The 16424-nt window shown below is 45.7% G+C and overlaps 2 protein-coding genes and 1 long non-coding RNA gene across 3 annotated transcripts; all 3 read left to right on the top strand.

Annotated features, from left to right (window-relative positions):
* The first annotated feature begins 196 nt into the window (after nt 1-196).
* On the top strand, nt 197-1587 carry LOC132088220 (uncharacterized). The gene is made up of 4 exons (XR_009421604.1): nt 197-353; nt 421-505; nt 987-1267; nt 1344-1587. It is a non-coding gene; the product is annotated as an uncharacterized LOC132088220 (long non-coding RNA).
* A 176-nt stretch (nt 1588-1763) lies between these two features.
* On the top strand, nt 1764-13723 carry LOC132087716 (rho GTPase-activating protein 100F-like). The gene is made up of 13 exons (XM_059496574.1): nt 1764-2286; nt 2414-2796; nt 3434-3746; nt 7450-7728; nt 7894-8079; nt 9440-9598; nt 10300-10730; nt 10800-11029; nt 11186-12204; nt 12271-12538; nt 12609-12775; nt 12844-13519; nt 13592-13723. Coding segments are annotated over exons 3-13 (3681 nt in total). The 5' UTR covers nt 1764-2286; nt 2414-2796; nt 3434-3482; the 3' UTR covers nt 13594-13723.
* LOC130703675 (rho GTPase-activating protein SYDE1-like) lies at nt 13582-16424 on the top strand. The gene is made up of 3 exons (XM_057525116.2): nt 13582-13740; nt 13815-14031; nt 14140-16424. The coding sequence occupies exons 1-3, from the start codon at nt 13642-13644 to the stop codon at nt 14574-14576; spliced, it is 753 nt and encodes a 250-aa protein (XP_057381099.2). The 5' UTR covers nt 13582-13641; the 3' UTR covers nt 14577-16424.

Raw genomic sequence — 16424 nt, 5'->3', positions numbered from 1 at the left:
GCTCGAAGCATTGCTGGCTTAATCGTGGGTTTAATCAACATGGAGAATTATCTATATTGTTGCATCTACATATTGCTCAATCTACTCTAAACGAATAAAATTTATGCAATATCCGTTTAGGAAAATAACGGAAATAGGTAGTTAATCTAAAGTTAACTGAAAAATCCATTGTTGATCCAATAGGTTGGCACAAAGGTTATTGCCAATTTTCGCGCCAATTTCTACCGACGACGAATTGTTCTAGAAATTATTGGCGGCCATTGCAGATTGGAAGTCAGTGCAGAGCAGTCGAAAAGTAAGTCGTCCTGTAATCGTCGCTCGGTATGTTCAACCCTTGCTGTTCTTCCAAAATGGTAACAATCCAATGTAGATTTTAGCATTTTTACAGAATGACGGTTCATTTTTGTCAACGTCTCGAAGTGCCTAGTTGTTTTAGAAACGAAAATTTCTCCCTATCAATCTGCAGTGTCGTCGTTTCCGTTTGCTGATGTACGCGACTTATCAGGTTCGAAATTTTCGAGTTTTTCTATTTTTATTTTTACGATTGCATAGAGAAACGCCTTTTATTTTCGAAGTTAATGATGTTTGTACGCACCAAAAATGTTTCGATGGCACTTTTGACCACGCTACTCGTTCAACCGATCGAACTTCTCGGTTCTTACTATTCTAAAGGAGAAATGGGGCATTGTTTTATGTTGCACTAGTCGGGAACAATTTGATCCAACCAACTAGCAAATGTTCATTGTAAGCATTGGAGTTTCAGATTTATGTTGGATGAACCATGGGAATGACAAAGTCTGCCTAAAGAAAGTTACTGATACAATATGGCGGAAATGAGTTTTTAACTAAACAGACCATGGTAATAACTGTATTGTTTCCTAAGACTCGAAAGCAGACACTATCAATATTTTTATCTTACAAAATCATTGGGTGTCTCTTTGCAAAAGTAAGAAATTTCAATCGTCATTGTCTTCTCTTTTTCAAAGGAAATTGGTGATGCCAGCATAGGATTCAATCAATCACAGGTCTCGACGCCATATTTGACAAGAACGTAGCCAGAGGTCTCTCCGCCCAGTAACCCACGATTTCCAACCACCTACTTTTCAAATAGTAAAACCAAATTCTGTAATTGCGTTTGATTTTTGCCCAAATTTGTGGTGCCATTGGAATATCATTATTGATGATATTTACATGGAAAGTGCCATATTGAAAACGCAATTTGCACTGTTGGAAATGCAATTCCTGCTATCACGTCGACCGTTAACAGGTTATTTTTTATACATTTTTTTTTACTGTTGTAATTTAACCTGCAACTCATGGAAGTGGTTGAAAATTTTATGCAGGTTGAAAGAATCTCTCCACCAATCGAAACACCCGCCGTAGTGTTACTGTCCTTTTTCTAAGTTTTCATTCTACAAGAACGGGGAATCTGCGTCTTCGGAGATTTCCTTCTTGGACGTCGTTAGCTAATATACTAGGATCAGTTACCTGAGATCTACACGCTATGCAAGGAAGCATTTATCCCAGTTGTTTAGCAGCTGCAAATTTACGCCGTTTACCTGTAACTTTGACAGGTAACGCCCGAAACGAATAGCCATAGGTAAGAAATTATGTAGTTTAAAAGTACATATCTGCTTATTCAAATGGTTTATTTTGTTTTTCGGATATTCAAATTTCTTCCCTGGCCAGAGAAAAAAAAAGATGTTCTTATTTTTTTTCTCCAAACGTCAAGTGCACAGAGAGGCCGTCGGATGGCGCTGCATTCGAAAAAGTTGGAAAACTCTCCGTCTCTCACGGCGTCGGCGCCGGTGTGTGTCGCCTTCTAAGGTTTTGCGTCTGTATAAAAGGAATAGGGGCGGAGCTGAGCGTCGCCGACGTTGCTGTCATCGATCGGTTAGGGAGAAGGAGAGAGGAAAAAGAAAGCGTACCAATCCAGGGAAGGGAGAAGTGCTGCTTGATATCAAATAACCCCCCCCCCTCCCCCTCTTTCCCATCCGTTCCCTCTGTTACGCTCATCCCAGCTTGAGTAGACGGGGGGAGAGAAAAGAATATGAAAAGTAGAGACCGCCACCATCGACCTGAAATCGCCTGGTGCCGTTCCATCGTTGCGGATCCCACCATCGCAGCGGAATCGGCGCAGCAGAGACAAACGGCTCGCCTCCGCCCCTCAACAATACAGTTCACCCTGGCAATAGAAAATCTACTTATTGTTTCGAGCTCGGCATACTCCTACCATCAGTTTGCGAGTTCCGGCGGTCAAAAAGCACACGCACGACATTTCGCTAGGTTTCTCCCCAATTTTTTTTTTTAATTTTTAATTTATTTTCCTCTTCTTTTTTTTTTAGCGACAAATTAGTGCAACTTGTGATTCATTATCGTCTGGATTAATTGCTTATTAATTGGATTGTCTCAGGAATTTGCGAAAACCTTTCGTCTGAAAAACAAAACTTGCCCATCGGAAGAAATTGGGACCACAACTGACGGAAATTCTAGTGCCGGCCTTTCAGTCTGCTATCAACATTTACACGACACGTAATAATCGGGTGCGTCGTGTGCCGCCATGTTGTCGTGCCGACCGTGAACCCCCTCCACCAATGGTCTGCTGCCATACTTTTTCTTGGATTTCATCAAACTTCGATTCTCCTTCAGCGTAACGAGAAGAAAATCTGAATCTCTCTCATCGTTCTCAACAGTTAACTACTAAAATATTGAAGAAATTATACGCCTTCATGGATCATCAGGATATCGGATGGCCGGTGTTCCGGTGATGCCGGCGGACCACGTTCGATTCCAATGGTAAGCCCTTCATTTTGCATCAAGTTTTTCGTGATCACAATTCGATGCCTTGTTGGCCAGCGTTGCATTTTGATTTTTAGCTAATACTTGTATAGCTAAAATACGAAAGAGTCCAGAGTCAATGGGTATGGAGTAGTTGTCCTGTTGCCATGGCAACGTTTCCTTTACGTTTCCTTACTTCTTCTATAATTTCATTTTTTTCGCAGAATATCTACAAGCATGGTATGTAAAGATAACCGATATAAAATATTCAATCACATTTGATTTCTCGTTTTCAAAGTGGAAATAGTAGTTTATATTTATGGACTCGTGATTCTCAAATAGAAGCAGCTCGGTAAAGGCGTCGTGTCCCTCTCATCGATCGCCCCCCCCCCCTCTTCCGCCCATCCCAGTGGGGTAGGAGGGGGATTCAAGTGGGGGAAGGGAATGATTAGAGGTCCCAGCCTAAATTTTCCGCACACCCTATTCCTTATTCAAATTGTATTATATTTATAGAAATAGGGCGCCCTGTGTACGTTTGTTGTAACATTTCAATCGATTCCAAATTCAACTATTTTTAGCCAAATATTTTTAAATAATTCAAATGACATGAAATCCGATTGGCATTCTTTTTTTCTTATTTCAAACCATCTCACAGCAGCTGGTTTGGACATTGGGAGAAAGATGACGTCTGATTAGCCAATCGAATGGTCTTGGCTGGCCATCACCATTCGTTGTGTCATCGCCATCATCAATCGCGTTTCGAATTGATTCACGGCCGTCGAAAGGACGACAAATATTATTGTGACGACTACGTGCTGCTGGGCAACCGACTCGTCCAGCAGCGAGCCGCTACAAGTTGCGGCAAGAGCAGCCGGAACGCATCACTGGCAACCAGCGAACGCGACGACTGGAGGAAGAAGAAAGGACAGGACGAGAAGACCGCCATGCTCTGCTGCGGAAGGAAAAAGGTTCTTACATTACATTTTTATCTTTTTCTTTTTTTCTACTTAAAAAAAAAAAAAAAAAAGGGAAACACTTCTGGTTAGGGTTTTCTATTTTGTTTTCGTCTTTTGATGGGCAAACATTTTGTGGATGATTAAAGTGTAGGAGAGATAGCGCTATGTGACAGGACGAATAGGGAAATACTATACGACTTATATTTTTTTTAAAGGGGGGATTGGGGATTATTATTCCTTTTTTTGGGGGGGGGGGGGGAGGGATCGAGAGTCACACGCTTTTGAAAGGGTTCGCCTGTCAAAAAAAATTGGTGGGTAGTATTACCTTTTTTTTTTCTTGGCTTTTGGTCTGTGCGTGTGTGATACGTGCGTAGGGCTATTCTCCGCAAAACCCCAGATGATTTGATTGACGTATTTTTATTTATTTATTTTTTTTCCCAGCGTGTGGGAAGGGATCAAACTGATTACAGTAATCTCACTCGGTTATATAAAGTTCACGGTTTTAGACGGCAAAAAAAAAAAAAAATACGTTTGAATGATTCGTTCTTGATATATATGTAGCAGGTTTCGATGTATATGTCATGCTCTGGGGGGTGGGTGGGTTGTTGGGTGGTCAACTTGTATTCAGAATGCAGGTTCCGGTGCATAGACACACACTCTTGCAGACTGTATAGACGTGATGGACCAATTCGGAGCAGTTGCCTCGCCGAACCCAACTACACCAGACTGCTGTGTAGGCTACGCTGTTACGTCTTTTGTATTGATCTTTTTGTCCCCCCCCCCGCTTTCTTTATATATATATATATATATATATATATATATATTCCACATTGGAAAAAGACGAACATGACGAGGCCACAGAAAAAGAAAAAAAAAAAGAAAAACCTTTTTTCTTTTTTTCTCTTCCGACACGAAGCCCAAAGTTCTCCTTTTTTTCTTTCTCCGCTTCCGCCTCCTTCTCGTATGCGCAAGTATTAGAGTAAATATTACAAGGCGCGGGGGCAATGCCGACAAATATTCAGAACAGGGCCATCGTGGGGCTTGCAAGTCTGCGTCAATAGATGATGGAAGCAAAAGAGCGTGAGCGCACGTTTTATGTACTTTTTGACAGAGGAGCAAGACCGAGCTGATGTTCAACATCCACAAGACGGATAGAGGAGCTCTGATGGATAGCCATTCAATATAGGGGAGGGTGGAGGGGGCTCTCTTCAGTATACCACTGCATAACTCGATTTAGAGTTCAAGGCGTCTTTCCCTCTTTTTTTTTTTTTTTTTGTGTTTGGTTTTCCATGTTTTGAACCGCTCGAACTAGAAATGCCCCGCCACGTATGCGCAAGTCGTTATCGACCTGCTGATTGTTACAAGACAAGTGAAACTGTATCGAGAGATGTTTACAACAATTGCAATCTACTAATTCTGCGTACAAAAGACAATGAATTTGCGGAATGAATAGGGTAAGGTAGGGGGGGCATGTATTCATTTGCTTTGTCCGTGTGTATGTTTGTTGTTATGCAAAATCCCTGCCGTATTTGGAGCGAGTTGTTCGCCGAAATGGAGTGGGAGAAATCTTTTTTAGCCGTGGGACAGCATCTAATAACTCGAGCAGAGAGGAAAACAAAACTCAAAACGCAAAAAATAAGAGGAGAAAGCGGAACTAGGAGAGTCAAAACGATCGATAAATGCGTGATGTGTAGGGCTTGATAATGAGCGCTCTCCGGCTGTGTGTGTGTGTGTGTGTGTGCGAGAGAGTCCGTCAGGCGTTGCGGAGCCTTGCGAGCCGTGGCGGCGGCGGCGGCGGCGCACTCTGATGGCTGCTGTTAGATTGATGCGAAGAGGGAGATTCAATTACACGGCTCTCTCGAGCCAATTTTCATACATGTACGGCCATCTCGAATCTATACGTATCTCTGGCTAATAGGTAAAAAGAAAACAAAAGAGGTCGGCGGTATGTCGAGCAAATGGAGTGAAACATTGAATAGAATAAGTCAATTACACCAAGACTTTGTGTGAGATCTTGTGGGATTGACTCACATCTGATTTCTCGGGCATGTTGTTCTTACGTCATTAGATTTAAATTAACAATGCGGGTTTTTTTCTTTTGTTTTAAGGTTAGGTTGAATGAAATAACAAAACTATTATTACTTGATTATGATTGCTGAAGATCGCACGTTAAAAGTAAATATTGGGTTCATACCAATTCCGAATGTTTGTTTTTTTTTTTCGCCAATAATACGTAATGATGTGGCTATCATAATACGATGGCTCTAATAAGATAGCACAAAAAAGAAAAAGAGAGAACATAATCGATTTTTCATCATTTCTTGGCGCTCCTTTCGACTACAGACGACGTCGTAGACGATCATCATTCCCGGACATCCAAACACCCCACCTCATAAAAAATAAAAAAAGAACGAAGGAAATGAAGAGCTATATAAGACGAAGTCTGTATCAGCAAGTAGGAGCAGCTGAAAGATATATACGGTGGATGCCCTCTCTTTTGTCTTTATTTATACGCAGCACAGAGAGCAAATGTCGTGTTCCCGGAAAACCCCCATTCCTTTTTTTTTTCTTTTCTGCTTGTATTGGCCAATGAAAAATAATGCCCCGCAAAGAGCCCAATATTTTTGGCTCAAAATGTCCCCGGCCATTTTAACACACACACAAAAAAAAAAAAGAAAAAAAAAAAATCTTCGATAGACATCGCGTTGCTTGGACACCCACTCGCTCTTTCCGTCTTTTTCCTCCCCCTTTTTCCTATTAGTGGAGTTGTCCATTTTTTTTTTTTTTTTTGCCTTCCCCTCCCTCCGATTGTTGTTATATTTTTTTTCGTGCGAACTCGCCTCATTCGGACTTACTCGATACAAAACCCCAAGCAATCCCGTCACGAACAGCGGCTCACGCTCGTACGTACCCATCCACTAGGGCTATACAGCCTGCCAAAGCTTTAGCCTGCCCGCCATTTTCTGATGTCTATCGATTAGGCATCAAGGCATACAACGACGAACAGGATTGTTATAACACAGGAAAAGAAAAAAAAAAAAAAGTAGGCGAGGTTCGGTGTTTTTTTTTTCTTTCTTTTTCTACCACATTTTTCTTTTTTTTTTTTCTTTTTCTTTCGTTGTGTGTGTGTGTGTGTGTGTGTGTTGCACGATAACAGAGGAGAGTCTTTTTCCGTCGGGGCTTATTTTCTTCGCGCAGATTCTTTGGCTGCACGTATATCCGGCAATTTCTTCGAATATCGACAAGACGGAATGAATACGAATAGAAAAGAAAAAAAAAAAAAATGGACATGAAAAGAAAACAAGGGATTATTGTCTTTCTTTTTGTAGTAGTCGTTCAAAGACGAGTGCTTGTATCATCGGGCGGGGGGGGTTTCATTTTGATTTTATGATTTTTTTTTTTTTTTGTGGGGAGGAGACATACTCAACTGTCTTCTTGTTTCTCATTCTTCACCTCCTCAACACCGCTTTTTTTTTTTTATTGGGAACGAATAATCGGGCGGAAAACATCGAAATTCACGCGCGAATAATAGAAATCTCACAAAGTGATTGACTGCATCACTACATCCGTCAGCTTTTGCGCTAGATATTTGAAAACCATGACTTGTCTCGGAACTCTTCTATTTCTATGTATTTCGTTCGTTTTCAAAAGTGCAACGAAGGAGGGAACATATGGATGATTAAATTCGACCATTATCTCGCTTCTCAATATGCAGGATGGGCACAAGGAGCATCCGGTGGAGATGGCGGCCAGTCCGCGCCGCCAAGGAGCCAACGCGCCGGCATCGGAGCCAGTTGCAGGCTCGTCCGCTGGTCCTGCCCCCGGAAATCCGTCATCTCATTACCAAACGACTGTAGGCACATCGGCAGGAGGTGGCATGCATCCACTTTCATCCGTCGCCGCAGGCACCCTGGGAACGGACCATCGGCTAGCTCCTCATTCCTCGCCGGCCACCGGACTCCGCTCCATGGTCGTCCAGAGTGACTTTCGCAAGGTAAGGACAAACAAGCGAGAAAGTTCCGCTTTGCCCAGGCGGAACCATCATTTTTTAATCATTTGTGTTTTTTTTTTTTTGTGTTTTTTTTTTGTTTTTCGTTTTAAACACGCACCGTTTATTGATGACTATCTTCCGAAAATGATGACGACGTATCAATAATAGGTGAGCGGCATATCGACCGAGATCTTCCGCCAAATCGAAACGGTGGAAAACGACCATCACGATGCGACGACGGCCGCCGCGCTCGAAGCCGTCGAACGACGCGGTGAAATGCTCGTTCGCGTTCTCGATCCGCGACAAATGGGCAGAACGGCATCCGAAGCCGCACGCTCTTTCCTCACCGTCCAAGTAAGCAAAAAAAAAAAAAAAAAAATGATCTACCTTTTATACAATAGCGGCCATTTTCTCAGATTTCTTTTTTTTTTTTTTGACTGGCTGTTGTTACAAATGGCAATTTTTCTTTTGCATCTGTGATAACACGTTTCAGGAAGAAAAAAAAAGAAAATGGGAACATGATGGAAATGATCTGCATCTACGTGCAAGGGGGTTAGGGTAGCAGTCGGGCTAGTCCCGCCGGGGGCATCGATTTAACAGACTGAAACCGTTCAACGTTGCTGGTCACGCACGGGCCATGGCACGACGCAGCCGCTCATTTTCTTCCTGACGAAGCGCAGTCCAGGGAATATCTGAGGAGCAGGAGGAGCTCGAGGAGAGAGAGAGAGAGAAAGAGAGATGGGTTGCGCTTTTATTGATCCTCCTGCTGTATGTACATATACTATATAGTTGGTATAGTCATAAATGCCAACTGCATCATCGTGATCTGATACAATGTCGGGTTCTAAATTATAGGGGATTCTTTATTCGCCCTCCATTTCCGACGTATGCGTTCGAAGCGTAATGCCAACGTGCTTTTTGGATTTAGGAGAATTGGTTGAAAGTGATAATCTGGGAAATCTGAAATCTCTTTGATATGCTATTTCATGTTTAATTGATCGAATCAAACATTCAACGGTTGAAGCGGCAACCCTGACCATGTGCGTTTCCTATTCTTGATTCCGGTGCAAGGCGAAATGATCGAAACGCTTTAAATATTTGAATTCCCTCGGTGACACCTGCGACATAGAAATTCATTACGTTGGCAGGATGTCCATGCTTTTATCTTTGGATCGATTCAACATTTGTCGCATGGGAACTCGGTTCGCTTCTCTTAACTGGATGCTGCTTCACTATGTTGACTACTGAACAAGACCTTTAGAATTGAAATTAAAGTTACGAGACATGAGGATTTTCAAATTTCAAGCCTTCTCTAAATCAAGCTTTCTGTGTGGCAAGATTGCGAAGCAAGCCAGAAGTTGGTTGTGACATGGGTGATAAAGTGATGTGCTTTCAAGTTGGACCGTCTTTGCAATGTGGTTTGGGACCAACCTAGACAACTGGAATATGGATGACCAACTAGTTGCTAGCACACTATTCTGTGATATTGTGCAGATGTGCCTGCACCGTGGAAGATCAATACACTTCCACCATTGATGTTGTGTGAAAAATAGTGGATGGGAACAATGGGCAACAGAGGAGGTCAGCTGTTTTTCTTTTAGGAAAAATGGGTTCTGCGAAAAGGGAAATTGAACTTTGCTTGAAAGCCCATAATGTAATATGCTCGAAACTGTTGTCTTTACATATTCATTTTTGTTTTCTTTTGTTTTTGCAGGACCCCAAGTACTCTGTACACTTTGTGGAGATCGTGAAGCGGCCGGGCCAAACGCTGGGACTTTACATCCGCGAGGGTAACGGCATCGATCGATCCGACGGCGTCTTCATCTCCCGCATCGCCCTGGAGAGCTCCGTCTACAACTCTGGATGTCTCAGGGTACCACTATCTGCATGTTTCTCTCTCTCTCTCTCTCTCTTTTCTGTCTATCGTTTTTTTTTTGTATCTCGTCTGTTGGCCCACACCCCCATCCGTTATTGGCTTGCCCAGCCAAAGTCTGTCTAGTTTCATTTTACTCCTGTCGGACAATATGGCCAGACTTTGCACAAACCTAACCACCAGCAACGTTTTTTTCCTTTTTTTTTTTTTTTTTTGATGGTGGAGGGGAGGGCCGCGTGCACTGTGTACAATATCGTGATTAAGTGTTGGCGCAACAGACATTTATCAACGTCATAGCCTAATACTAAGGCTCCGTGTCCAGCAGCAGGTCTCTCTAGAGCTCCATCTTCTTCTTTTCCTTTTATTTCGCTCCCGTACTTTTTGCCGGCCATACCTACCCCCAAAGGTTTTTTTTTTTTTTTTTTTTTTTTTGCTTTGCTCTTTCTCACTCCGTGTGCCCCGGTTACACTTGCCCATACATTACTTAACGCGCACAACACATAGATGCTGTCGGGCTCAGTTGGAGTGGCTCCCATGGCTACCCTTTACGTCCAGTTGGATACACTCAGAGTGTACGAAACATGTTAATGAAAGTCGGAAACAATTTGCAATGAAATTAAATGTCATGCACGATTTGTCTGAAGGAAGTAAAGCTGTTGGCGTATTTTGTTATTGGATGTGTGTATTTATTACGATTTCAGGTGGGAGACGAAATTCTGGCCATCAACTTGGTGGACGTGACGCGGATGAGCCTGGACGACGTCGTCATCGTCATGTCGATCCCGCGCCGGCTGGTGCTGACGACCAGGCAGCGAAGAGGTCCGGCCGGAGCCGTTTCGCCGCCTCCGCCACGACCGGAGCAGAAACCGCCTCCCGTCGTCGTCCTCAAAAGAGGAGTCCAGCCGGAAGAGCCGCCCGATAATGATTCAACGAGCAATTCAAACAGTAACAATGGAGATCGCTTCCAGCAGTATCCGTATTCCGGAGGACTCGGACCTTCCAGGTTCTTGACGACTGGCAAACCGTTGCCCGGCATGGCAGATTTACCCATTCACGGCACCTTCCCGCGTGGCAACCGTGAAAGAACGGAACAACAGCAACGCGATATGTTCCGAGAACGCGAGGCGGGAAGGTTGTTGTAATGCAAAACGTATTGTATGCCAATGTAAAAGACTAATTTGTTTTTTGAATAATCTGACAGGTATCCCGAGAGAGCTGGAGATGATTCTATCCATTCCAGCATCCGTCAGCAACAACAACAACAGCAGGATGCGATGGATAATTATTATAGCAACTACCGAATGCAGGAGCAGCAGGAACAACAACAACAGCAGCAGCAGCAGCAGCAGCGTTACGTGCCTGGACGACAAGGCGGGACATTGGAACGACCCCAACATCCCAAAATTGGTGGTGGTAGTGGAGGTGGCGAAGGTATGACGCATCAAATTGACTCATACCATCCCCCGCCTCCTCTGCCCGTGACGGAACAGCCCAAGCCCCACGGAATGACAACCTCCTCCCACCACTTCCAACACCCGTTCGACCGCTCGGCCGGATTCGGTCCTAAAACTTTGGAATCGTTGGCAGAACGGGTCCACCCTTTTTATGGACTTTCCATCGGTCCGCCCGGCAGCGGTCCCGGATCTCTTGGTCAGCATCAGACGGCCACCCTTGGACGATCGTCTACGTTAGGCAGGTCGCACCGGGTCGTGGGATCGGGTCCAGGATCCACCATGTCCCTCATGCGCGGCACCGGCAACCGTCTGACGCGCAGCGGAAGCGATCAGAGGCTGCCCATCGTCGAGCAGAGCAGCGGGACGGACACGTACGGCTATGCGAGAGGGAAACTCGGAGTCGGTGGAAGCGGATCGAATTATGGCACGACGGGGCGAACGCAACAGCAGCCCGATGCCGCAACCCGGTTAGGTCTGACGCATCGGCGCAGGACGTCCGTCGACTACGCCTCGGATACGGAGGCCTCCATCCGGAGTTACAGCCACTCCGCACGAAGAGGATTCTCGGTGGAAGGGTCGTCGGGCAGCTGGAAAGCTCCTCCACCCCTTCTGGGATTGGGTATCACACCAACCACGCCCACTGCCGGAGGATTCCAGCCGACGCAGCCGGATTCGAGGTCTAACTCCCTTCCTCGTGATCGAGCGGGAAGCGGTGCGGCTGGATCTAGCAGCCGCTTCCGGCGTGAAGTCCATTTCGAACAAACGAGTTCGTCGATGACGAGGCCGTCCGTGCCGAGCATGCTGGACAACACTGACGACAGTGACGGTGCCGTATCGGCTCCTGAAATGACCGTCTCGCAGAAGCAGAAACAATTGCAAAGGCTGAGCCAACAACAACAACACCTGCAACAACAGCAATTGCTGTACAGTCGAGGAATCTTGCCCGGTGCGGCCGCACCGCTCTCTAGGCTGCCCGGTGGCATTGGCATGACGGGAAATTTCACCGCCGCCGAATACAAGGCCTGGATGCAACGAGCGCCGTCTACTAGCGCCATCTATGAGCGATTGCGACAAAGCCGCGATGCCATTGAAGCCCATCGCATGGCGAAATTGACGTTCAGTGCCGAAAATCTGGTGGAGAAAGCCAAACAGGTAAACGAAAAACGATTGTGTTGTGCGTACGAATTCAATTGGAAATGCATTTGATTTTGGGAACAGGAAATACCGTACTACGCCTATCGATCGCATTTCACAGCGACGACGAATGTCGGATTATTAGACGAAAACGACCCGATGGCGACAACGTCATCGCTTTTAAGTCAAGGAGGCAAAAGCCTTTTGCCTGGAAGGTCGGGCCCGAGTGGCCCAATAGCAGAATTGCAGCCGGAAACACCCCGAGGGGGCATTCCTCAACCTTCGCCTGCCAACCCTAACGCTGCGAGGCCCACCGATCCGCGTTTTAAATTATTAGAAATTAATCCAGCCGGTAAAGGACATGCGAGCAAACAACGATGGGCAATCAAGTTTTAATTCATTTCTAATTTATCGCAATTTAGATTTCATCAAATATCGAAGTGAAAGGCCGAATGGAACGACACCTCCGGCTCATCAAATGGCCACGACCAATACAGAGGGAATGACCACACCTACGGCTGCCAGCGGAGGAGGACCAGGTCCAGCACCAGGTGGCGGAAGCGAAGAAGGTGTCAGCGGACTTTTATGGGTATGGTTAAACATGTTCTGATCATTTGCAATTAGCTAATTTCCATCTCTCGAATCTTGGTTGTACAGATTCACTTGCTGGCCGGTAGAGGCCTACGCTCGACGTCATCGCGATTGGAACCCGTTCGTGATTTGTATTGCGTGCTGGAATGCGACCGGGCGCACAAAGCTCGGACAGTCATCCGCTCTGGCGACATCAATTTTGATTGGGACGAGACGTTCGACTTGGATCTGGTTGTCAACCGCGAGCTGGATTTCCTCATCTACTCGTGGGATCCGCAGTTGAGGCACCGACTTTGCTTCAAGGGCTCGCTCCACTTGGTGCCTCTAGTTAGGGAATCGACCATTCACCAGGTGGCGTTGAAAGTAGAGCCTCGAGGTACTCTGTACTTGAAACTGCGTTACACCGAGCCGAGGACGGCGTTCCGGCGATCTCCGGCCGGCCGTAAAACTCCGCCGCCGCTGTTTGGCGTTGATTTGGAATCGGTGGTGAATCGCGAAGGAGGCAACAACGGCTCGGCTACGTCTATGCTGACGGGAGGCAACGGCGGCGTGCCCATTCTGGTCCAGAAATGCGTCGAAGAGGTGGAGCGGCGCGGAATGGACATTGTCGGCCTTTACCGGCTCTGCGGCTCGGCCACCAAGAAGCGGATCCTGCGCGAAGCCTTTGAGCGCAACCCGCGACTCGTCGACCTGTCACCTGATAGTGTTCCAGATATTAACGTCATCACAGGTTCGTTGTGTTGTAGTTTCGAATTTTTTCTCGCGTATTTGTTGCCTAATCGAACGGATTTTTTATGTACGGGATTATTGAAAGAGTATCTGAGGGAACTGCCGGAGCCTCTGTTGACCAAATGCCTTTACCAGATGCTGGTGGATGCCTTGGCCGTCTGCCTGCCGGACGATCCGGAGGGCAACGCCAAGCTCATGTTCTCCATCCTCGAGTGCCTGCCCAAAGGCAATCGGGTCAGTGTACTTGATGTTTTTGCAATTGAATTGAATTCTTAAAAAAAATAATGTTATTGTCCTTTTTGATGCAGACGACGCTGTTCCTACTGATGGACCATTTGTGTCTCGTCACGGCCCAGTCCGACCGCAACAAGATGACTCCGCAGAATTTGGCCATCTGCTTCGGACCCGTCCTCATGTTGCACTCGGACGACGGATCGAATCTGTCGTCCGCTTCCACGGGACTCGATTTCCAGAAACCCATCGGCGTCTTGAAATATTTGCTGCAGATTTGGCCGATGAAGTCAGGTACTGGTAGTCGTAAACCCCCTCAGTTGACGTAGGGTTGGGGGGCTAGGTTTAAAAGGGGTAGAGAGAATTCTTCCGCTTGCTACGTAAACCCTTTCGTATAGACAGCTCGGGCAGTGGAAGCAGCGGCGACAGCCAACTCGACGCTCCGACGCATCCAGCAACAGCAGCTGCAGCTGCAGCAGCCAACTGCCTCGGCAGCAGCTCTACAGCTTCAGCTGCAGCAGCAGCAGCCGCATCAGCCTCCTCAAGTGCCATCGGTGGTCACGTCGGATCCGCCAACCCCCTCCACTTCCTCCACAGCCTCCACCAGCAGCATCATCATCAACAACAACAACAGCAACACTTCGGCAGCGGTGGCGTCGGTGGCTCAAGTGGGTCCCACAATCAATTCGGCCCATCTTCTATCAACCGGCCATCGGGTTGCTGATCGCAGGCTGGACCTTCCGCCTTTGCCACCCAGGCCGGCTCCCAAGGTTTTGCAACCAAGAGCCGCCGGTGGAGCAGGAGGGCGAGAGGTAATAGTCAAAACAGCAATAGTATGAAATCGCCACGTGCCTCAGGTCCTCCATCCGCAGACGCCATCGCGCGGGGCGAAGCCGACGGCTCGCCTGCGCCTCTCTCTACCGATTCAGCAGCCGGAGCTGGATCTGAAACACCATCGCTGACCTCGCCAACGTCCACCACATCAACGACGACGTCTCTTAGTCCAGTTCAACATCAGCAACATCAAATGTCCAGAGCGGAGGCGCATCGGGCACGAACTGGCTTGCCCCGTAAAGATCTGGACAGCGAAGACGAGCTGGAGAGCAATCGTCCCTTGATGGGCGGGGCCAGAATGCTCAGCCACAAAGACGATCCATCAGCTGGCGCTGGCTTTGTCACCGCCGATGACACTGACCAGGGTGAATCTGATCTAGAGAGTCCGAATTAAAACACAGTCTGATCCAACGGATTACACAACCGAAACAGACTCGGATGTTTTATGGAATAAGGCATGAGAAAAACAAAACAAAACAAAAAAAAAAAAAAAAGAAAAGAAAAAACGGACCAATCAGTCATCTATTTCTACCCTTTCTCCGTTTCACAGACACCCTCCCCTCGCATACAGAGAGGCGCACTGCATATAGGTTTGGCGTGTCAGTCTCAGGGCTGGTTCAGTATTCGTCATCGATGTTTTACCCGCTTTCGGTGTTTGAACGACTCAAAGACCCAAGGGCGCCACACTGTCCCCCACGTTGTGAGTGAACGATGGCAGTAATAATCGAGTATTTATTTAGGTAATGTACACAGCAGAATTTCGAATCAGATGGATCTGCAGTTTGGATAGTTGTGTTTTCTTGTGTTTGTTTGACGTCAGTGTTTCTTCTCATCAATCAGCACGAAGCTTTTCTTGGACCGTCCCGTTTTCCTACCACTTTGTAATCCTGATCGTTGTTTTCTAACTTCCACTTCTAAATCTCTATCAGTCAGATTTCAAATGGATTAGGTGTTGGAATTTAATCATTCATATCGAATTACGATTTCTTTTTTTTTTCATTGGAAATTTTTCCTTGAATTTCCTGATTTGTTTTACGTTGTTTGTTTATTTTTTTTTTGGAAACTGCCATTTTTATCAAGAAAATCAAATGGATTTATCGCTCCGATTCAGTTGTTTCACTGTCTGTGTTTCACATCGTTTCGGACATTATGCAACCACTCACTGCCAGGTTCGTTCCTCTATGCTGTGCGGAAAATGTTATTTGATCTCTAAACAAACAAAAAAATAATTCCAAGAAAATAAGGAAACGAAGTAAGTAAGAAAAAAATTGTTTCTAAACGGCGTGTGTCTCTCACAAATGAATCAGATTATTTTGCGTTACCTTCCATACCGACTTGTCTAGCAGTGTTAGTTTTTACATCATAACATTTCTTTCTGTTACATTTTTTGAAGGAACAAAAAATCCCGCTGAAACTGTGTGCCATCTTTCTCCCTCGTGTTGATATTGACGTTTTATCAAAAATGACATTTTAAATTATTGGATTCTCTTTGTTTCTCTTCTCGGTGGAAGTAAGAGACTTGATTGAGCTAGTATGTGAATAATTGCCGTTTGCTGATCTCATTATTATGGTTGGTCTCACAAGCAAACAAAGCATTGGTCTTTTCGTGTCTGTTTTTTCTTTCCTGATGGGTTGGCGTCGGAGCCAAACCAACAGACGCTATTTATTTAAAAAAAACTCTTTGTAAATGAAAGATGTGTCAGACATCGGAAGTTCTTTATCACCTGGTTTCACATTAGGCCTGTTCATTCTTTTTTATAACTATTATTTATGAACATTTCTTGTCACGCATTCGCACTTTATGTGTTTGTTGAATTGATTGGGTTATCGAAATAGAAAGTATTGATCTCGAA

Source organism: Daphnia carinata, chromosome 8, assembly GCF_022539665.2.
Source record: "Daphnia carinata strain CSIRO-1 chromosome 8, CSIRO_AGI_Dcar_HiC_V3, whole genome shotgun sequence".
NCBI classification, from domain to species: Eukaryota; Metazoa; Arthropoda; class Branchiopoda; order Diplostraca; family Daphniidae; genus Daphnia; species Daphnia carinata.
The sequence above is the reverse complement of the archived record's forward strand: the minus strand, read 5'-3'. Positions and strand labels throughout refer to the sequence as shown.